Raw genomic sequence first — 23,237 nt, forward strand, 5'->3', positions numbered from 1 at the left:
CCCCCCCACCAATTAGGGGGTTAACTGCGTTTCTTTGTGTATGTCTTAAGTGCCAAAAACAATATAGGCATGGTTGGAAATGTCATTTATTCTTTCTATATCTATTTATACTCTCATTTGCACTATTACCAACATTTTTGTGACGTAACACTTAGCGTATCTGCTATGTATAGCAGCCGCACCAGTACTGTAACTAAGGAACCACCATGGGTAACACTTTAGTTGATGGGGCACAAATAATATAGTATTAAGATACTACGTATGTATTAAACAAACGTAATACAAACATACTTATCTCATGGTGATTCAACGTTAATGAATCGTGACGCGTGTTTTATCTGAAGTGTCACGCAACGAATTTGTGAACCAGACAAGATGTGGATGCCATCACTGATTAAAAAATGATACCTCATCAGTTTGGTCTTACATCAGACTGATTATATTCTATGATAGCAGAATTTAAGTAATTTTCATTGCACTTTGAAGCTAACAATGATAGTCAGAAATCAATGAAAAATAATTAAAACTGATAAAATATATAAGTTGAAGCCTATCCTTTATTCAGCATCATCTTGCAAACTTTCAAGACAGTGTACAAAGGCATATTATTCATCACTTTTACTTATAAATAAGATTCATCATACAGGCATTGCTATGCAAATGTTATATTCACATAAATAAAAGTGTTTACTGTCAACAGAAATGTTGACAGTTCGCACTTTCAGAGTAACCAAGTCGACTTAAACTGCACCGATTCAAACTAAAACATATCTTACTGTAAACACTGTTGTTAGACAATGTAAGGCAAATAAAGTACAATTTTAAATATAAAGTCTATATTACTGCAACATAAAACGAAAAAGTGTTATCTTCATTTCTTTTGATACAAAAAGTTTCAAGGTTAAAGATGGAATCAGCTACATATATGGAATAATAACAATAATATTAAGTAAGAGTGTTTTGAGAGTATTTTAAGCAAAGACATGAAATGCGTTTCAAGGAGGATGCCTACAATGACGTTCATGCTGCAATACACCACACAGACGACAGATGGCGCAGAAGTGACAGGTTAGCGCGACATTTCGCTCTGACGAATCGCCTGATCACCATCCCGTTCATGAGGAGCAGCTCAGGTCTCTCTGGCCTAATTCCATTCATCGAGAGATGCACAGTAAGGAAATTAAAGTCATACTGTATCTAAAATGAACATCTAAGTAAAGATATATAGTGATAAACATGTTTAAAAAGTGGTAAGATAAGCATGTCCCCACTAACTTTGTTATCCTGAGCTGATATTACACCATAATATCACTAAATATATACAGTATAATAATACAGAATTGCAAACAGCTATGCAGTGACTGCAAGTAATTTTTGACCATTAATAGTTGTATCATGAGCATTTATGTTTTCATCACATAATTTGAGTGAAAAATATGACAGAAACCAGAACACTTGCAATTAATGACCCTGGAGGTGGTTACTGCGAGTACTCACACACACACACACACACACACACACACACACACACACACACACACACACACACACACACACAGACATATAGAAATACACTTGAGTTGCCTCATCTTTAAACTCAGGGGTGGAAATGGCAACATCCCCATATTTGGCTTTACAGAATCTGTTCGTAAGAATGCATGGGTCCTTTGGCCATATTATAAAGGCTAACTGTGAGGTCTTATATTTAGGGGATGCTTCTATACCCCATTATTATACCTTAGGATGATCATATACACCACTGGACCAAGAGCTATGGGTGCTAAAGATAGCCGTGACCGGCCAGGGTTGGGTTAATGACATGTGTGAAGCTCCACGCTTCCACAGTCATTTTCTCTGTCCGTCTGGATTAAACCTTTGCGCCATTCTCCCTCTTTAGGAACTTCTTGTTTTCGATTTCGTTGAGGGACAGTGACACAGAGCAGCGGGAGGGGTTCTCCTTCCGGTACATGATGCTCTCCTTGATAGCGTCCTTGATCACCTGATAGACAACACAAGAGAGACGAACGTTCAGAACTATGTGGTCTTCGGACGCCCTCATTCTCTCCCTGGATGACTACCTCTTCTCTAGCCCTTTTCCCTAACATTGTTACATAGGCAACACTACTTATCGGTCAAAAGAAGTAGATATGCTCTAATCATGACCTCACCTAATCCAGCAGCTTTCCGTTTGCAAGTTTGTATCCTAAACCTCCATGTAATCTGCTATCAGCTGACAGCCCACTTCCTCTCAGAGGAAGCAACTGTCACCAGTAGCGTAGCAACTGACCTCGATGTTATTGAGGGTGTTGAACTCCATCAGGTCGTGCAGCTGTGTGAATGCTTGGTTGGAGTACTGGAAGTTGAATGTAGAGTAGGGCGTCTCGGGGTCATCAAATATGTCAAAGTCGGCAAACTCCCTCTCCTTGTCGTTTTCCCGGGGTACTCCTGTAAACACACCATGCATACATGAGGAATTCCCAAGACACAAAATACTGCTATAAAACATTACTTATGTTCTACCTTTATTGCTAAGCAGTGGTGGGCACTGCCAACTGAAATAACAGCTTCGCTAATTAGTGGTTAGCGGATTAGCGGAACCTTGCTCACCAATGTTGTTAAGTTACATTAGCAAGGCAGCTATTGAAGACTGCATTCAGTTGGCCAGGGGTGGCCCATCTTATCCAGAAAGAGGTGCTGTACATGTGGGTTTTCACTGCAGCTCCCTAATTAGATTACTAATTAGAGGACTGATTGGTTGAAGAGTCCTCACCCTTTACAGATGAGATTGGCCAACGCTGAGTTAGGCCTAAGATTGGAAAGAGTCTGTTAACCTGTTTATGGAACAGCAGATCATTATCATCATATCGAAGTAATCAGATCTTAGAACAGAATACCGTTGCTGTCATTTGCACAAGTACCACTGTCACTGCATAGGTACAATGAGATCTACTTTGCAGTTTTAGAATACGACGGTATTACTGGATAATTACTAAAAGTCGAGCAAAACGATAAAAATATCAGTAGTAGATAATAAATAATGAAAGCAGCATCAGAACCAGTACAGTACAAAAAAAGCAAATAAATAAATAGTATTAGCAGTGTGGATAGTGTATACAGAGTCAGCAATATAAATGATACAAATTGTACTGACAGATTTAAAAGTGTAAACGGTAGTGTCCAGCAGTGTAAAGATAATTTGTACTACTTCCTGCACTCACTGACTTACTGCTAAATTATAAACACACTGTACCCTAACTCACCACTGTCCAAACAGTGCTGATGGAGGTCTATGATGTATGCCAAGTGACCCCCATAACAAAGATCCTGACATCAAAGAAAGCAAAACTGACACAGCCGATGCTTTGTTGAGTCGTTTTCGCAGAAGTTTCACACCAGAGAGAATCGATGAGATCTAAAAATACGACCTCAACCACAGGATCATCCTGCCACTCAGTGCTGAGAAACTGCAACCAAACAGTCTGGCCAATGCACCAGCTGATCTTTCACTCTCTTTTTTTTTTTTTTTTTTTTTTTTTATATTCCCTCCTCCACCCCCCCTCTGCAGGGGACTGTATCTATTTTTTTTTTTTTTTTTTTTTTTTTTTTAATTATTATTTATTTATTTATTTTTTATTTTATTTTATATTTTTATTTACTTCCTCAAAAGAAGGAGAGGGAGGGGGGGGGACAAAGGAGAAGGAGGGAAGAGAGAGAGAGGGAGAGAGAGGAATGGAAAGAAAACAGAAAAAAAAAAAAAAAACAAAAGAAAAACAAAAAAAAACAAAAAAACCAAGAAAAAAACAAAACAGATAATCTGCTTCCATGTCTGTTGAAAAGAGAAAGACAACATACAACATCTGTACTAATCACAACGACCATCAAATCTTTCACTCTCAAAGCAAGCCATCCTCCAGTCCATCAATATTGTGCAGTCCTTGGTCTGAAGCAGGGCTTGAACTAAGATGATGTTGGATCTGTGGCCTAATGTTGCACTTCTGCTGAGGATTTCAAGTTTAACGGCTGGCATGTTCAGTTTGTCTGGGAGTAGCACTGTCTTCAAATATGTTTAATCACGAAAGGCAATTGTTTAGCAAATGTAATTTTCTGGCTACATCCAACTACTGTCAACGACTGTTTCATTTAACCTGCGTGTATCATAGATGTAACATGTATTTAGGCTGTGCTACAAATAAAAAAAATAACATAAAATAACTAATTCTAGTTTCGTCAAGGTCAACAATGTAGTTTAATTAGTAGTTTAGTAGCTTAATGGGGGCAGTAGGTGGAGCAGTGGGCTAAGCCTGTGTGCCTGTGATCAGGAGGCCTCCAGTTCAAACCCGGCCTCAGCATGTCTGCGGGTCCTTGAGCAAGGCCCTTAACCCCCAGCCCCCTGGGTGCCACAACAAAGTGGCTGCCCTTCGCAGCAAGATGAAAGGTCTTCAGATATGTATGATCATTCCTACAATGATTTTTGCTGTATCTGATTACTGATTACAGGTGGCTGCCCTTCACAGCCAATTACTCTACAAAGAGCAAGATGGGGGAGGCGTAAAGGCAATTTCCCCACAGGGATCAATTATTATTATTAAGTGAAATACATTTCTTAATATTGAGGCACTGGAAGAAGGAAGTAAATGCAATGAGAATACAAAGTATGGCGGTTAGAGATCATTATTCCTCAGACTGATGACTGGAAACCTACATGTGCCATTAACTGCAAGTAATAAACCTAAACATTTCCTACTAACCAGTTTTTCCAAGCAGAACCTGAACCTCATGTAGATTTCTTGGGGGCTTTTGTGAGCTGACATGCTGGTTGTCCTTATGGAGAACACTGATTAAACCGTATACAACTTAAACCAGGGGTCACCAACATGGTGCCCGCGGACGTGTTATAAAAATAGTTCAACTCACCAGTGAGCAGCATCTAAAATTTAATTTTATCCTCTTGCTATTCTTCTTTAATCACATTTGGATTTATATAGATTTGAAAATGACAAAATCTAAAAAAAGCATTTAAATCATGTTTATTATACACGATTTAAGAAGAGTATCAGACTGGCAGCCCTTCATATGGCTCAGGACCTGTGAAGTAGCTCTCAGTTTCAAAAAGGTTGGTGACCCCCTTCGTTAAACATTTTGATTCTCAGAAAAATGCAGATGAAAGGTCTTCAGATATGTCTGATCATTCCTAGAAAGATTTTTGCTGTATATTGATATATTCATGGGTTTTATAAAACCTAGGGACCTAATGACTGGGACTCCACCTTAAAATTGCAAATGATACTTTGTATATACAGATGAAATGTAATACATGTGTCACATATCCCCAGAAGATATACATGAACATAAAACGTTGATGATATCTTCACTTTGAATGCAGCTAAACTACGATTTGAACAAATACCGGAATTATTCCTGGTTGCTTGGTTACAACCAAATGGTTCTAAAATGAATGTAAAATTCATCTCTTTCTTGTTTACAGGAAATGCATCACACTAATGCCAAACCTTTCCCAAAGTGACACAGGTGTCTGCATGTATGTTCCCCTGCGTTTGCACTAAAAACCCTTTTGTTTTTGCCTTTTGTTACACCTGTCTCCAGTCCTGTCCTCAAATTACTTCCCTGTTCCTCCTACCCATCCCCTGGGTCACATGGCTCTGTTTCCCCTCCCTCTCCCAGGGAGATGGTGTTACAATGTGCTCAATCTCTCTCTTACCTGGAGCCTTGAAGTTCCTGAAGTTGATGTTGGCTAAAACAAAGTGAATGACCGTAGGGCAGTTGCGGTCGCCCTTCTTGGGTTTGAAGACATAGCACTCCTTCAGACCTTCCCGGTCGAACACCTTGGGGTCGATCTTTGGGAAGGGCAGCTTGTTCATGCGGGCCCACTTCTCGGCCAGAAGCAGCTCCTGAGAGCAAAGACGGTTAATCTGCATTCCCAATGACGCCAATGCTGGTACATTAGTGAGATTGCTGAAGGTGTGATGGCAGTGCATTCCTGCGCTGATAGCTTTCATCTTTTCTATGCAATTCACAACTGCCAAAAGCCTGATAGCCAAACCATTTCTAAACTTAAGGCCTTTATCTGTGATTCCAGCACTAACCCTGACTAGTTACTAAGATATTACAAGAGGCTCTTGTTCTACTGGATAAACAGAGAGTTCCTGCTTACCTTGAAGGGAGGGCTGGAGTCGCTGGGCCGGGCCGAGAAGTCGAAGGAGATTATTAGATCTACGCCCCTCTGTGGCCGAAGCACTAGTGGGTATGGGAGGTTATAAGTCAGCCCACTGTCCACAACATGGATCTTCTTGCTCTTCACGTCCAAGGGCTCGTAGATCCGGTCAAACTCATCTGGGTCTGGTGGGGTACAGAGACCATAAGAGATAGCTTGAACAAAAACAAACGTAAATTGCAATACCAAAAGTGAAGCTTGCGTTCATATGAAACATTCCTGGCATGACGATGTTCAAATAAACACCTCTAAATATAAACAAGCTCTTCTGCGTAAAATAATTCAGTAAATGTCCATAAACAGAATTTTGCACTTTGACTAACCACAATAGTGGCTTATAAATGGTTAAACTCCGCATTATTAATCCACAAGTTATCACTTCTCTTCTCAAGAGATAAGTCCAATTGCTTATCTCACTTTTGCAGAACTAAGGAAATCAAATTTCCAATTTATAAAGGTCTAGAGCAGTGGTCATTAATGTGCAGATCGCAGGGAGCAAATGAGAAGTTCCTGTAACACTTCATAGACACAGGACCAATTACATTACCATTTACTGTCACACCCAAACCACGCAAAGACAGAGGATAGTGTGTTGATTAGTTTTTTTATGTGTGCATTTTGTTTGTTTTGTGTGGACATTTAGTTTTTTTGTGTGCAATTTGTTTTATGTATGCATTTTGTGTGTGTTTTCTTTTGTTTGTTTTTGGAGTGCATTTTGTGTTGCTTGTGCGTTTCGTTTTACGTGAGCTTTTTTTGTTCAGGGGGCGCCGAACCACTTACCTGTGACGGCGTCCACTTCTTCCTCCGCTAGGCTGTCATTCATGCAGGGGAAGGGAGACATGGGCAGTGTGCTGTTGAGGTTGAGGCCCAGCATGAAGTTATGCACTTTGCCAGCGCGGCCTTCGCGCGTGTTGAACAGGGTGGACTCGCCCACCAGCGAGGTGAACATCCTCTGCACCCAGCTGGCTTGTGCGTTCCGCTGGTTCTCATCCTCCACCTCCTGGTTGTCTGAGCGTGGGGTATTTGGGGGAAACATTATCACGGCCCAGGCTCAGCAAGTCACATTATAAGTCACACTTTCTTACTTAGCAGAAAACCACACAGTTCAGAAACTTGTTTACTGGTATCGCCTCCCTGAATTCCGACCAGTCAGAATTAATGACAAACTAGTATGACTGAAAGGGGCTTTTCACAGATGAAACCCACCCCTGGAAACGGATCCCCTAGAAGCCTCACCCTGCCGCGGCTCCTCGTCATTGTCCTGGTTGTCTTCTCCCACGATATGCTTCGGCTTTATCTGCTCTGGGTATCAGACAAGAGGGGAGCATTGAAAGCCACAATCGAACTTGTTAAAACAGCAGCACGGCATCATCAAGGCGGGTTCACATGCAGAAAGAACCCCCCCCCCCTGGCTGTGTCACTAACAACGGCACCACAATGATGGTTACTGATACTGAATTCTCACTCACACAGTACCAAGACCAATAAGAAAATTGATCATAAGACTCCATCACACCAACAGACTCTGTTACTGGTTATTTTGAATGCAGGCAAATTGATGAAAAATGGTTCCAAGAGATAACCAATAAGATTGTAAAGCAGGTGGGACCAAGGGACAAGACGAGGGGGGTCCAACCAATCAGATATCTTTGTTCTGGCTCCTTTAGTTGCTTGAACCCATGTCTTCTACAATCTGATTGCTTATCTCTCTGAACCAATAATTTTTCCTTTTGCCCTCAGAACATTTTTATGCAAGTAAATCTCCCACGAGCCATCAAAGCCATAACGCACACTGACTCCTCTAGCAGATGAATAAACTTCTTATTGTATTTGTAGGCCACTCTCACCCAGTTCTTCCTCCATGGTGCTCCCTCCTGTGGTCTCTTTGACACCCAGGACCCGGTTGAACAAGATGGAAAAAGCGCTGCCCCAAACTCCTGTTGAGCACAGACACTGTGAGTGGCTGGAGCCCCAAGGGCCCACTGGCACAGCAGCACTGGCTGCAGTGACTCACCGTAAACGTACCATTCTGCTGTAATTGGCTGGAAAACAAGCTGCACTGGTAAACACAGCTGATCTACATTTTCAGAGGCCCTAGGCAGAGCTTTACAAGCCCCCCATCCCCCCATCAACATAATTTATGATCATTTCACAGATAATTCTGGGGCCGTAGGCAACTGCTTGTTCTCTCTAAAGCTATAAACACACACAGGTTTGTAATTATATCTTTGTGGGGACCCTCCATTCATTTCTGTGGGGAAAACTCTAATCCCAATATGGCAATTGTAACCCCTACCCAGCCCTAACCTTAACCATAAGTAACCAAGCAAAATAGGAGACTTTTGGCATTTTCAGTTTTTTTTATTGCATTCACAGATCTTTGTGTAGACTTGAAAAATGGTCCCCACAACGTCAAAATGACAGTATTTTTTTACATTGTGGGGAGCATTTGGTCCCCACAATGTAATATAACCATTATACACACACATACACAGGCATTTTTTCATGGGTCTGTCTGAGCCCCCTTGTGTCAGCCCTAGGCAGCTGTCTAGTTTGCCTATACCTGGTCCCACCATAAACATAAACATACCACATATAACCACATGAAGAGTTTACTATTAATGAGGGAGTTTATTTCTGGAGGCATTCCATGTTTAAAGTTGCTTACTAAGGTTTATACTAAATCTTGTTACAGTACAGTATGTATATGATATAAAGTAAATGAAGGTCATTAAGTATATCAGGCATTAAAAGACAGATACAGTGGTACCTCAGTTCTCGAACTCATTAGAATTCAAATTTCTTAAAAGTCGAACCAACCAATTCGAAAAAAAAATACCTAGAGCTCGATTTGAATCTCAGAAGTCAAACCATGAACACCGACCTAAGATAACTTGCACGTGCGGGAAAATGAGTCACGCCACACGTCTCTCAGCGGAAACAAAGGGTAACGCTTCAGTCTCAGCCTCACATTCGCTGTGATAGTATCGTGTATGTTTACAGTAGCTGAATACATGTATTTAGACAGTAAAAATACATTTAGACAATAATAGACCGTAACAGTAATTATTATTATATAATAAAATACATTTAAAAATAAAGATTTCTTATTCATTATTTTAATATTAATAATAAACCATTAATATGTTTAATTATAATAATAATATTGTTGTGCCGAGCGGGGAAGGAACGGAGACAAAGATGCAGACGTCAGGGTATCGGGGAATACGGGGTTTAATTAGAGGTAAGGCAGGCAAAACGCAGACGGACAATACAATGACCAGACTGGGGAAACAAACTGAAAGGCGGACGAAATACAGAGGGCTAATGACAACAACCAGAGACAGCTGATCACACGGGGATTCCACACGGGGTTAAGGAGGGGGCGTGGCACACAGAAGGAGCGGACGATCAGTGCAGGACACATTGTTTGGATACATTTATTTTCTTACTTTACAAATTACTGTTTTGATAAATGTGCTTAGATGTGTTTAGTACAGTATATGCTCTTCTTGTTTTATCCGGTTCATTTTGTGTTTAAATGCTAAAAAAAACATATTTCGGTGTAATTTTTTGGGGCCGGGAACCATTTAATTGGTTTTCCATTATTTCTTATTGGGAAAATCGATCACAACTTAAACTTTTTAGGATTCGATCCAGAGTTCTGAACGGATTAAATTCGAGTTCTGAGGTACCACTGTATTTGGTTTTTTTAGATATACATATATTTATGTGTGTATGTATGCTTATATAAATATGTACTGCATTACAGGTGGATGGATGGATGGATGCATGCATGCATTTTTAAGTCCATTATATTCATATATCTGCATATAACTCTATTGCAAACTGGCCCATCAGGACTGGAATTGGGGAACTCTGATATACATCCTGCATATGATACTTATGGTGTTTGTCGGTCCTTCTTATTCTGTCACAGTTCTTTCGATCCTTCTGATTTTCAGCCAGGTTTTCTGTCTGCCCTGAACACCTCGAGTCATTTGTAGCAGCGTGTTTAAATATCTAGGCATGTATACGTTCGGTATCCTTAAGCGGCAGAAAATCCCAACTTTGTGGTTAAAAACAAATGACCCCGGTCCAGTTTCTCACCCATGAGGAAGTGCAGAGGATTCTCCTCGTATTTCTTGACCACGCTGCCCATGAAGAACTTGCTCCCGAAGAGCCCGGGTGGCATGAAGGTGCCATACTTTGCCATACCGATCTCGTATGGGCTAAACTCCACCCAATCTGTAAGCCAGAACATAAGCAACACAAACACACATTGAGGAAGTGGAAGTGGGGCTTGGAATGCTTGAGAGAATTTCACTGTTACAAAACACACATTTTACTAGACCGGAACGGCTATCTTCATGTATCAATGGAGAGGTGTAATCAAATTCCCAGAAAATGCAGCATATTCCATCATCTAATTGTCACAGGATTCTACACCCAGGAATTTTGCCAAGTTATAAAACAGTATATTTGTATTTAAATTGTTAGCAGGTGGATCCTAGCCAACAGTTGGCCAATCTGCCAGCTTGGTACCAAGGATTTTATCCAACATCTACACTCCTCTTTGTCTTTCCATAGACCCAGAAAGGACCACAGTTGACTCTCTCACATCAGAATATGGGAATGTTGTTTTTGAAAAGCCGACCTAAATCGATCGATAGAACTCCATGAAATCATTTAAAGCAGGGGTGTCAAACTGCAGTCCTGGGGGGCTGGAGTCCTGTGTAGCTTAGTTCTTTCCCTGTTCCACCACAAATGATTCAGCTCAAGAGCTGTGTGGTAATTAGCACAAGGAGTTGAATCAGGTGTGTTAAATGAGGGGAAACCCAAAAATGTGCAGGGCTCCAGCCCCCCAGGACTGGAGCTTGACACCCGTGATTTAAAGGGTGTATATATTATACCCTCCATAGATTTCATGAAGCATTTTTTTTCTTGTTTAACTTGAGTTTAATCAGTGACATTCAACACAAATTATTACATATGAAAACAACATTTAAATGTATTCCACACCTCATACTTAGGAAACCATTTATTCTCCATAAACCCTCAGCTGCACTGTCCAAGGGTAACCACTTATTAAGGTCCTGCTGTACTGGATACAGCCTGTGACACAATTCTCATTTACATTACAATGGTGAATAGAGAAACGTTAGTCATAGCTGGTATGAATGACAGCATTAACACTTGCAATACTTGCAGCAAGTGCGATCTGCTAGCTTTTTGCACTTTTTAATTAGGAACAAATTTCAGTTTGTGTGTAACTATAGCAATGTGTGACAAAAAAAAAACGAAAGCAAGAACCTCAATTAGACAGAAAGTGAAATATTATATCTGTCACTGGTGAATTTCCCTATATCCCAGGTATGCAAATGTACACAAATGTAATGGTAAGCACACAGAACAGAGAAACCAAAGTGTGATGTCCCCTGTCCACATCTGAGAGAAAAAAAAATGTAAAAAAAAAAGGAAGACAGTTGTTTATTTATTTATTTTTTTTGTAGCCCTCAGAGCATTTGGTTGTTTTGGGCTGTCATCATTAGTGCAGATGCACAGTGTGGCAACTTCCTTGTCGGAAGATATGTCTTAGCGTGCTGCAGGCCTCTCAGCGGCAAAAAGCTGATAATTGGCTGAAGCCTTTGGTCTAGCTATGCGTTGCCCAAACGTGACATTGTGAAATCTTCCTGAGCGCCCTGCTTTACAGCTCAATCTCTCCTTGTAGCTGCAAGCGCCACTGGCTAACAGCAATCCCAAAAGCATTAGGAACTGAAAGACCGAATGACCTCGTGGGTGAGTGCCAGGCCTACCTGCAAACATGAGCTCGGACACGTCCGGCTTGACGTGGAGACAGGTGAACAGGGGCATTGGACACTGGCCTTCGTTCACCTTTTCCTGCATCTGGCTCAGAGTGGAGTCCATTCGCTAGAAGGAGAATGACAGCCACTGTGACGTAAGAATATATCATAATGGCGCTTGACCCATCTATTCCTGGATCACTACTAGACTACCTCACCATGCTCGCTGAATGCTTTTAGTGTTGCACTGTATCCGCTGATTTGAATAGTTGTCTTAAGGGTTGTTTTTGCTCTATGCATGCAACATGTGTGTTTACTTGTGCTGTCACCGGGCAAGCAGTGTTTGTGCTCATATTTGTTTGAGTAATCAATCTGGGCAGAGGCGAAAAGTTCAGGTCCAAAAATTAAAAATTTTATTTCAACCAACCAGTGGAGCATAAAGAGTCACAGTCACAGAGTGCTCAACTGGTTGCTTGAAACAAAATATTGGTCTGGTTTTTTAATTTCTGGACCTGAAATTTCCACCTCTGGATTAAAGGTCATGTCCACCAGGGGGCAGTGCGGGAAAACCATCTTGGTTGGCTCCATCATTTCTGGTCTTACTTGTTTGTATGAGGTTGTGGCATGAAATGTACACTGGATGCCTCCACAGTGAGTTGCTTATTTCATAATACTGCTGCAGAATTCTTTATATATTACCCACTGCTCCACGTCATATTGGTACTCTGCTCTGCCACATATCACTTTACCACCTCAGGCTGAATGTTGCATTACATGATCTTGCAATAGTTAGTATTTTGTACTTAGTATTACGGCTGCATGATATTAGGAAAAAATTGCAATAAATACTGCAATATTAATAAAGCAATGAGTTCAAAACAAATTTCATTGTACTTTGTACATATCACACTGCTTTCTTGCCTAAAATTGAATTCAGAAGCAAAAGAAACTTAAACTGGCATTAAATTTTGAAGATGCTGAACACAAAACACACAACAGTGTTTGAAATATTTTTTCTCTCACCTCTGAAAATATTCAGTTTTGAATTCCTGTCACTCATGCATATGTGAACGAGTTGTTGAGAGTCAAGTATAAACAGGCTCTTAAACACGTAGTATCTTAGTAGGTTCTGTGTAGCTCTTGCTCCAATACCACTTACACTTCATTGGAAGCTCCTAGCTGCAGCCATATGTTTATAGTATATTATTTGTCTCACTTGTGTGTCGCTTTGGACAAAAGCGTCTGCTGAATATATACCAACAAACAGATGATTAGGGAATATTTGACGTCGGGTAGGATGAAGTCGGTTGGCACGTGACGTGATGCCACCGGCCAAAAAGGGCCTAGCTTACTGGAACTGCAAGAGGAAGCAGGGCAAAGTGGCAGAGCCACTCAACAAGCTGCATTCGCATCAGACGCCGTCGGTATCTAAACTAGGCTACGTCTGAGGCTCTTCCGGTAAGATCGAACGAGGAAGCCAGAACCGGTGCGTGAAAGTGCACCCGGCGTGACCTCACGAGGAGCCTTCTGAGGGGTACTGGCATGCCATCCAGGACTTACTGTCACAAAAATGTCACGTGGGTGCTCGGCGACAAGCAACATCTGATAAGGATATCCTGTGCAGGAAACCCTCGCGACCAACCAAAAATTCACACCACTGTGGAAAAAAAGAGTCTGTAAATGTTTTTACAGAACCTCAAACCTTCAGGCAGAGACACAGGGTGAAGTTCCAGGGAGTCAGAGAATTGTGGGTGTGATGAGCTAAGGGTGCAAACAATTGGGGGATGGGGGACAATCTGTGAATTGTATAGGCGATTGGGTGTGTTGAGTGGGACCTCTGAAAAAGTGTGACACGGCAAGGCCTGAGTGACCCTGTCACATAAATGACATCTGTGACAGTAGTTGTTCAAAGTAAACAAAGATACACAGGTTCAACCGGGATTTGAGGGCCATTCAGGCTTAACACATTATATATATTGGACTAGTATGGAAAAAAAGCCCTCTGAAAATCCAAGAGCAACCAATCAGTTTCAAATGCTTGAATATCACTGTGGAAATGGGCCAATGAAATGAGAGAGGGGGCGGTGCCTCACCCCGGGGATCAGGGTCTCCCCAATGAGCATGCCGAAGATGTCGGTGAAGGTGACGGGCTGCCCGCCCGCCTTCTTCGTCCAGAGCGCCTTGATGTAGCGCTTGATGTTCTGCGGCATGAGCAGCTTCAGTGGGTTGCTGCTCACACTCTTCATCAGCTCCTGGTTGATGTCCTGGGGCCCCTTGTTCGGAAATCCCGGGTGGGAGTAAAGCGTCGACATGTACCTGCATTCCCCGGGGGAACAAACAGCAGAGCTTATTGGAATGTAGCTCTTCCCCCGCCTGCTTGGCACAGCTGACCTGAGGTGCCTGGGAGAGGCATTTTGCACAGGCCTGTACAAGAAAACCTGTTAAATCACATCATCCTCCAGTTTCAAAGGCACCATCCAAGTCACGACTGCTGCCTTCTGTAAATGACTGTTTCTTTAAGAAAAAGACTTGGCCCTATATAAGATAGATATAACATTTCCTCATGGGGAAATTGAGACATTTTTGTATATATATACACTCACCTAAAGGATTATTAGGAACACCATACTAATACGGTGTTTGACCCCCTTTCGCCTTCAGAACTGCCTTAATTCTACGTGGCATTGATTCAACAAGGTGCTGAAAGCATTCTTTAGAAATGTTGGCCCATATTGATAGGATAGCATCTTGCAGTTGATGGAGATTTGTGGGATGCACATCCAGGGCACGAAGCTCCCGTTCCACCACATCCCAAAGATGCTCTATTGGGTTGAGATCTGGTGACTGTGGGGGCCATTTTAGTACAGTGAACTCATTGTCATGTTCAAGAAACCAATTTGAAATGATTCGAGCTTTGTGACATGGTGCATTATCCTGCTGGAAGTAGCCATCAGAGGATGGTTACATGGTGGTCATAAAGGGATGGACATGGTCAGAAACAATGTTCAGGTAGGCCGTGGCATTTAAAAGATGCCCAATTGGCACTAAGGGGCCTAAAGTGTGCCAAGAAAACATCCCCCACACCATTACACCACCACCACCAGCCTGCACAGTGGTAACAAGGCATGATGGATCCATGTTCTCATTCTGTTTACGCCAAATTCTGACTACCATTTGAATGTCTCAACAGAAATCGAGACCTCATCAGACCAGGCAACATTTTTCCAGTCTTCAACTGTCCAATTTTGGTGAGCTCGTGCAAATTGTAGCCTCTCCCTATTTGTAGTGGAGATGAGTGGTACCCGGTGGGGTCTTCTGCTGTTGTAGCCCATCCGCCTCAAGGTTGTGCGTGTTGTGGCTTCACAAATGCTTTGCTGCATACCTCGGTTGTAACGAGTGGTTATTTCAGTCAAAGTTGCTCTTCTATCAGCTTGAATCAGTCGGCCCATTCTTCTCTGACCTCTAGCATCAACAAGGCATTTTTGCCCACATACTGGATGTTTTTCCCTTTGCACACCATTCTTTGTAAACCCTAGAAATGGTTGTGCGTGAAAATCCCAGTAACTGAGCAGATTGTGAAATACTCAGACCGGCCCGTCTGGCACCAACAACCATGCCACGCTCAAAATTGCTTAAATCACCTTTCTTTCCCATTCTGACATTCAGTTTGGAGTTCAGGAGATTGTCTTGACCAGGACCACACCCCTAAATGCATTGAAGCAACTGCCATGTGTTTGGTTGATTAGATAATTGCATTAATGAGAAATTGAACAGGTGTTCCTAATAATCCTTTAGGTGAGTGTATATATATATGGAAAAAGGCAGCTGAAACATAAAGCCTTAAATATAGAAAAGCACTGAAGCACTTAAAAATAAAAATGGCTTGTCAGAATCGCAAGTGGCTCTTGGTTTCAGAACTTGTTTTGAAGATAAGCTCACTTGAGGGTACGCAGGATGCAGCTGACTGACGAGAGAGAGGTGGGTCTTTCTGCTTGTGTGGAGAGAGAGCCGAACAAACAGCAGCCACTCCCTGCCTGTATGCACCTCTTTGATGCGGCCAGGGGCTTACCCAGTCAAAAAATGCACAGTCATTAAATTAAGTTGGCGGGGTGGGAGGGCTAGAACTCACCACGTGGACCCTGAGAGCCCGGCCACGTAGGTGGCGCAGTCGAGCACCCCGGATTCGTACAGCGCCTTCATCACCCCAGAGAATCCAACCATGGCTCGGAATCCTCCACCGGATCCGACGATGGCGATGACTGGCACCTGCGCACACCAGCGAAAGGAGCCATCAGCAACTATTAAACGTTACATCACCTCCTCTTTCCAGTGTGAGACATGTTAGCATAAGGCAGGAGAACAGACTTCCGACTGATTCAAATATAACTGACATCTAAACTTTCAGCTGAGCTCAAAAACAGCTTAGTTCCAGTGTTACAAAACTCATCTCATTCTCCGACAGCATAGGTCACCACTGCTGCCTTCCAAAATTACATCACTTCCTCCATCTAACGGTGTCCAGTATTATTCACCTCAGAAACCCCGTCTTTCATTAGAAGTTCCTACAGGAGGACTGGAGGTCCATAGGGTTGTACTCTACATACTGCTCTTCCAGATCTGCAGTTTTCATCTAAATGCACAACAAGGAACATTCAAACTGGTCCCCGAGGATGGAAATTCTTAAGAAGTGGAACGGGTCCATATTTCTGGGGCCAAATTCAAATGAATCATTGCCAGTCTGGGTCAGTCTGAGTAAGTTGGGGTCACATCTCAATGAGGAATGTTACATCCTTCAGCTTTGAAGAACATCACAGGTTTGGGAGAGGAAATCAGTAATAAATCCTTCCATCCTGAGCTTTTAAGGCTTATTAAAAACCCTGCAGGATATTAAAACTTCTGGGATAGAATGGCTCACATAGGACATAGATCCTCTGATTGGAAGGTCGCTGGTTCAAATCCCATAGTCAGCAGAGTGATGTCACCACTGGCCCCTGAGTGAGGCCCTTAACCTCCAGTTGCTCCAGGGTCTCACCCTGCTTTCATAACTAAACGTAGCTTTAGATAAAAGTTTCTGCTAAATAAACAAAATGTAAGTGTAAAGCTCACTGCCACCTTCGCTTCACCCTACCGATGGAAGCTCATCCTGCTTCAGGAAAAGGAGATACCTGCTGCACAGAGCTGGGGAGGAACTGGCCCTTCTCCATGTCCAGCAGCTTCTTGATGCCAAGCATCACTCGCTCCCTTCGCTTCTGCCGAAACAGCTTCTCCTGGTCGCACAGGGCCATGCTGAAGCGGAGATCCGTGGAGGCACTGACAGAGTGAGCAAAAGAACCGGAGACTGAGAGGGATATGAGAGGTGACCTGGGGACCTTAGCTAGCCAGGTCGCTCGTCACTTCTAACTAGCTACGGAGAGAGACATCACTCAGTAATGTGGAAAGGCAGGTCCGGCATAGTCATTGCAGTTGCGCCTTTGGCAGACGCTCAAAGCCATTTTGCCCAGCTCAGAAATGACTAAAACCACCCCACACAGACTTTCCTGAAAGTCACATAATTTTCAGCTCTGGGTTTTTTTTTTTCTGCCGCATTTCGCCTTTGCAAAAACACACTTGAAAGCACACAGACTCCAACTGGCAAACCAGTTAAGCGATGACGCGAGGATACATACCATATCTCGAGACTCATTTTTAAGTACACCTTGGTTACCTGGAAAAACATAAAACACTGGTTATAGTAGAACCCTAAGTAAATGGTATCCCAGTGTTGTGACTTGCACCGTATTGCAAGAGTCAAGCTAGGCATTCCTGACGTAACACTCTGTAGCCATAGAAACGTAGAAAAATACGAGATGTGTGTCAAGATCAAAAGCGAGGCGGAATTCCTTTCAAACCGGATTACGTTAAATGGCAACCAATGAGGGGTCGTAATGCACAGACGCAACAGCATAATTTCTGAAAAAGGATCCGAGTCCTTACATTGCCGATGCGGAATGGAATTTGTTCAGGCTGCCCCAGCTTGACTGACGATATGGGGAACGACACCGTCCCCAGAGTCTCATCCATCACGTAGTTGGCATCCATTAGCGTTATCTAAATGGAAAACAGGAAATGAAAGAAGAGCAAAAGGAGTTTGTGGTTTTATCGAGTTACGCAAGTATCTCTCAGCTTCCCCCCCTCCCAAAAAAAAACCCAACAGTTTTCAAATGCCGCATAAACCGGTTGTGTCTCCACGAGGAGCATTTTGATTGTTTTTTAACTGAAGATGTGAAAAGAGGCCTCTCGGGTCTGGACCCACAGTGGAACATCGTGAAAACGCCGGCCAGGTACCTCCAGCACATTCTCCTGATTGGGGTCCAATATAAACTCGAAGGTCTCATTCCACACTGGGTTGACATCGTTGTCGATATGGCGTGTCCGTTTTCTTGACTCGGGGGCAGAGCGAATGAACAGCTCCACATAGGGGTCAGGAGTGTCCACTACAATTATGGACGGAAGCACACAGAAGTGGACATGAGGAGGGGTATATGACAGGCCGTATGCAATCCTAATCCTGGAGAGCTGGAGAAGGTTAGCACTGATCAGTCAAAATATTACATTGTTACATTTTGCAATAAAAAGTTCAAGACACACCAAAATATCGTAACTTAGTTATACACAGTGACAAAAAGTCAACGTTCTCCGTTACTGGCCCTACATGAGACTGTAAACCAGTCAGCAAAATTGCCTAACAGAGATCACAAGTAACAATGTGACATCTGCGATCTGATACCAAGGTAAGAAATGTGATGAGAGCTTCATTTAAATGGGAACATGAATAGTCAAGGTATGTGAGCTTTTAGCAGCAGACCCTCACTATTTTTAATGGTGAATACACCCTGATCTTCGCTGAATAAAAGCCAAAAGTACTCTGTGAATGAAATGTGATCTAAGACAGTTGACCTGGCATTTGGCCATACAGTCCGAGAGAAAAGAAGTGCCGTTTTAGCCACACAAATCTATTTTGAGAATGCATACCATAGTGTGACAAGTTAATCAAGTGTATGGAAAATAAAACCATTTCTGGTCTGTTAAACACATTTCATGTTACATTTTGCGAAGTATTTTATTATTCATGCAAGAATATTTTAATGTACTTAACAGATGCAGACAAGGTTCATGCAACACTGTCATTGAATGGAACTAAAATCATGCTGCATTTAATAATGGCTGTCATGTCCGCACATTAATGTTGCAGAGATATATCTAACAGGAAGTGGTCACTGTAGACAAATGGCCTACCAATACGAACGCCTGGTACATCTTGCTACTTACATAAGTCACCTAATGCCCCCTTAGTGACACTTTCAGCCTTCTGTACAGTCACTCTGAACCTGTGTGAATACTGATGCTCCACCTGTGTCAGAAAAAAAAACATATTTACACTACTGCCTTAAAAAAAACAGAACACTGATTGATTTATAGCCTAACACTACAAGAATGTGCTCTAGTCTGGTTTACAAATTACATCTTGGGTAATTCTCCTATTATGAATCTAGCTAGTCTTTTTAAAAATAAAATACTTGCTCAGTGTTTTATTTGAGTTTGTTCTGTTAATGATGTGTCAAATGTCACTGCAGTGACAACATTCGTGGAAAATAATTTGGACCACCTTAAAATTTTTTGCAAGACTCATCGGAATTACCTGCATGCAATGCTTTGAGAAAGCTATTAAATGGAAGCGCTTGTGAAGCGCAGAATGTCTACTTCCTTGCTTACCCATTTACGTCAATATTTATAATGCAAAGTGCACTGACCCAAATATAGCACTGAAGATTTTATCAGCTTGATAAAAGTTGACATTGCTGCACATCAGACGCAATTGACTGAATTTGATCACATGTTAGTATGGCGACCAACCAAAATACCCAACAACAACAAAAACTGCGCAATTTTTGTCACAAGCTCATCGCATCAGTACTCATTTCTGCACATGGGTATTATGAATATTTTCCTTTGCACATTTGTGCAGGGTTATAATCTTTTTTTTTTGCATAATTATTTTGTTTCATTGCATTGCCTATACAAAACACATAAAATCAGAATGCAATACACACATATGGAATGTATGCATGCACTCTTGTTACAAAGACATTAATGTGTACGTTTTCTAACTGCATATCTTGATCAGGGGCGTAGGATGAAAATATTATTTCATGAGAAAATTCACCAGATTAATCTTCTGTTTGTGCACCCAATTCTATTATTGCTTTTTAAAACTACGCACAATGAACGCAGATTATGCCAAGCTAAATAATATGCATTTTCCCTGGCTTCCTCTTGACTGGTAACCATGTAGCAGCCAAGTGAAATGGACAGGACAATCATAAAAAGATTCATAAGACAATTATTTCCCTAGACAACACAGCTGCTGCCCAGTCAGTCTAAGAAGACAAAACAAGTCATGAGAATCAGTGAGAGCGACACTCATGAAATCATCATGCGGCACAATCTGAGAGCTGCTCACTGTTGATGTCTCACACTTTTCAGATCCCTTTCACAAAAAGCAAAGATGGCAGATCATCGACAGACTACACTGCCTTTTTGAAAACCTCACACCAAACTCTGCCTTGAATCGCCACCATACATCATCCAACAATAATACATTTCGCCTTATAAAATTTCACAGAACAATGTGTCTTTCCGATAACAGCTTAAATATTCACAGGAACGTGTGTGTGTGGGGGGGGGGCACTCCTAAGACTTTATCTTTAAATCCTGATAAGATGTGTACAGACGAGTTAAACAAGATCATTCTAGTGTGTGGAGGGCTATTTGGGGCAGACTTCGTGTGAGATTTTCATATAAAGCTGATGGAAAAAAAACATCCATGCATTTCAAAAACAGGACACAACACTTTGAATTAATGTTACTTACTATGATGTATTGGTACGGGTCTATGGAAGACATAATCAGTCACAGGCAAGGATTACTTTTAGATGAAACCACACATCAAAGGTATAATTCGATTCCTGGAGATCCAGAGACTGAATCACTCACTGATCCTGTACAGAGATATTCACATATATTAGATGACAAAGTGCTGCAAGAAGCATATGGCACAGTTGATCACCTTTAAAACCTCTATAATTGGCATTAACCCCCCAAAAAAGGCACATATATATAAACAGAGTCTGTCAACAAATTATAGTTGCTGTAAAAAAAATCATTAAGGGAAATTAATTTACATGATTATATTAATGAATATTTTATATGTTTCAGAAGCTATTTGTTTACATACATTAAAGGCAGGAAAGGCAAAATTTTTACTGTTGATTATACTGACACTCCAGCCAGAAGTGTAACCAGCGCATAAAATTACCTAAGTTTTACACGAGCATGAAAAAGCAGAGACTAATGGCTTATGGTTTTCAGTAAATACTACCGCGACAGCAACACCAAACGACTCAGAGTTCATAGAACAGGCCACGGCTGTCATTGAACATTCTGGCTTTTTCGTTACGGGAACACCTGACAAATTAAGCGACACACTCAAATGAAACCTAAGACCATTTCCTACAAGAGCCATTAAAAAAGTAAGACAGGAGGTCAAAAAATAACCCTGCAGTCTAAGGCGTGTTAAAAACGCGAAAACCCGATACTTCCCCAAATGACTCGAACGAGTTTCTTTTATGTTTATTAGTTTACTTATTTGTTGTGTGAACCTGCAGGCTGTTTGTGTATATTTTCTTTTTTTAATTTCCAGGCTGGCCCAAAATTCCTCCAGTTGAATCGGTATCGGTGCAGGTAACCGCTGTGCTATGCAACACCAGCCCGGCTCGCTCCCTCTCTCCCCGTCACTGGCTGCGCATTTCCGGGACCCAACTTGGGACTTAATGGAAAACTAATCGGATGAATAAAGCAGCAGACTTAAACACTTTCATCGTTATTTTGTTAACATTTTGTTGATTAACCAGTTACTACCCGAATTACTGGATATCTATTTATTAGTGCTTAACCTCGTGTTTACATGTAATTGCTAATATTAACAGTCCTAGAAAACTTAAGACATGTTTAAATTGCAGTGTTATAACGTTTTCCGATATAATTGCTATAATGTACGTATTACGATTAACATACAGGATGTATATATAATTTTTGCAGGAGCAAAAACAACCAATACCTAGATACTTAAATAAGTTAATTAACATAAATTGCTGTACGTTTTGTGTTGGCCAGTTGCCAAGAGCTAAGTATACATACACAGTACATGTATATATTTAATTGTTCATTTTGCACGGATTGGTAACGTGTAGTTTGCACTGACACAGAAACGAGTGTATCCAGCTCGCAAAAGACTGGAGGTAAAAAAAACGAAGAACGCAAACGTTATTCTGAAATGCAAAATTTGAAAGGTGAAAAGTGTAAACATGTATGTATACTTTAGGCTAAAATGCAGCGCCGATGCTGCTTCTCTATTATACTTACACGAAATTTTTTAAAAGCAACTTTACACTAAGGTTACGTAAGTTCGATAAAACTTTTATGACTTCCTAACTCAGGGAAAATACGAAATGAACGTTACTACTGTTGTTTTTTATCCAGTATTATACACAAATCTTTATTTCTACTCAGCGCAAGAGAAGAATGTTGTTTATAGACCTGATAAAATCTATGTGGAATTTGAAGATCGTTTCTAACATTTCATCAACTTTATCTCAGCCGCCTTTCAAGTTACGCTGTAAACGCCAATAGTCACGGATCTCTAAAAGTTACTGTAATCTTAATACTTACCTTATTGTTTAAGGCTCATAAGTCTACCGTAAATCGAAATCTCTTTAGTCTCCGACTGTATAGAAGCTGTCGATGAGGGAGGCGCTAAACCTTCTTCCTTAAAGCGGCAGTTTGAATAGTCTCGACTCATCTGAAGTTCAGCAGTTTTCAGGTCAGTACAATTGTGCTGAATTGCGGCGAACTCCCAGTATTTCCTACTTTTATTCTGTCACCGTTACTCGTGCTACACCAATGCACGAAAAAAAAACACATTTAATCCATCCATTACCCACTACGGTGGTAAAGCTGAACCCAGATCCCAGAAAACAGGGGGGAAGTGAAGAGAATATGTCAGTTTATCTGAGGACGCACATTCACTCGCACAGCCCAGCACTCTATGAACTACTGAGACACTACTTCGCTTAACCTCACGTTTTTGCACGGCGGAGAAACCC

General features: G+C 41.6%; 1 protein-coding gene across 1 annotated transcript; it reads right to left on the reverse strand.

The window, feature by feature from the left end:
- Window positions 1–539: 539 nt before the first annotated feature.
- Window positions 540–23,237, reverse strand: pla2g4aa (phospholipase A2, group IVAa (cytosolic, calcium-dependent)). Its single transcript, XM_023806440.2, has 18 exons — window positions 22,804–23,237; window positions 20,947–21,074; window positions 19,345–19,426; window positions 18,361–18,509; window positions 18,010–18,123; window positions 17,703–17,740; window positions 17,202–17,346; window positions 16,166–16,302; window positions 14,130–14,352; window positions 12,049–12,163; window positions 10,343–10,480; window positions 8,080–8,169; window positions 7,469–7,534; window positions 7,013–7,240; window positions 6,173–6,357; window positions 5,720–5,909; window positions 2,288–2,445; window positions 540–1,999 (listed from the first exon to the last, which is right to left on the reverse strand). Exons 2-18 carry the CDS (start codon window positions 20,977–20,979, stop codon window positions 1,868–1,870), a joined length of 2,223 nt encoding a protein of 740 aa, XP_023662208.1. The 5' UTR covers window positions 20,980–21,074; window positions 22,804–23,237; the 3' UTR covers window positions 540–1,867.

The sequence above is a fragment of the Paramormyrops kingsleyae genome, chromosome 21 (genome assembly GCF_048594095.1).
Source record: "Paramormyrops kingsleyae isolate MSU_618 chromosome 21, PKINGS_0.4, whole genome shotgun sequence".
Taxonomy (NCBI): Eukaryota; Metazoa; Chordata; class Actinopteri; order Osteoglossiformes; family Mormyridae; genus Paramormyrops; species Paramormyrops kingsleyae.

Excerpts from the sequence above, each read along its gene's own strand:
- pla2g4aa (XM_023806440.2), bottom strand. The coding sequence starts at position 20,979 with ATGTCTTCCATAGACCCGTACCAATACATCATA. Across the intron at positions 17,741-18,009 it reads TTCCATTCCGCATCGGCAAT|GTAACCAAGGTGTACTTAAA; the intron begins GTAAGGACTCGG and ends ATGTTTTTCCAG. Across the intron at positions 17,347-17,702 it reads AAAATGAGTCTCGAGATATG|TGCCTCCACGGATCTCCGCT; the intron begins GTATGTATCCTC and ends TCACTCTGTCAG.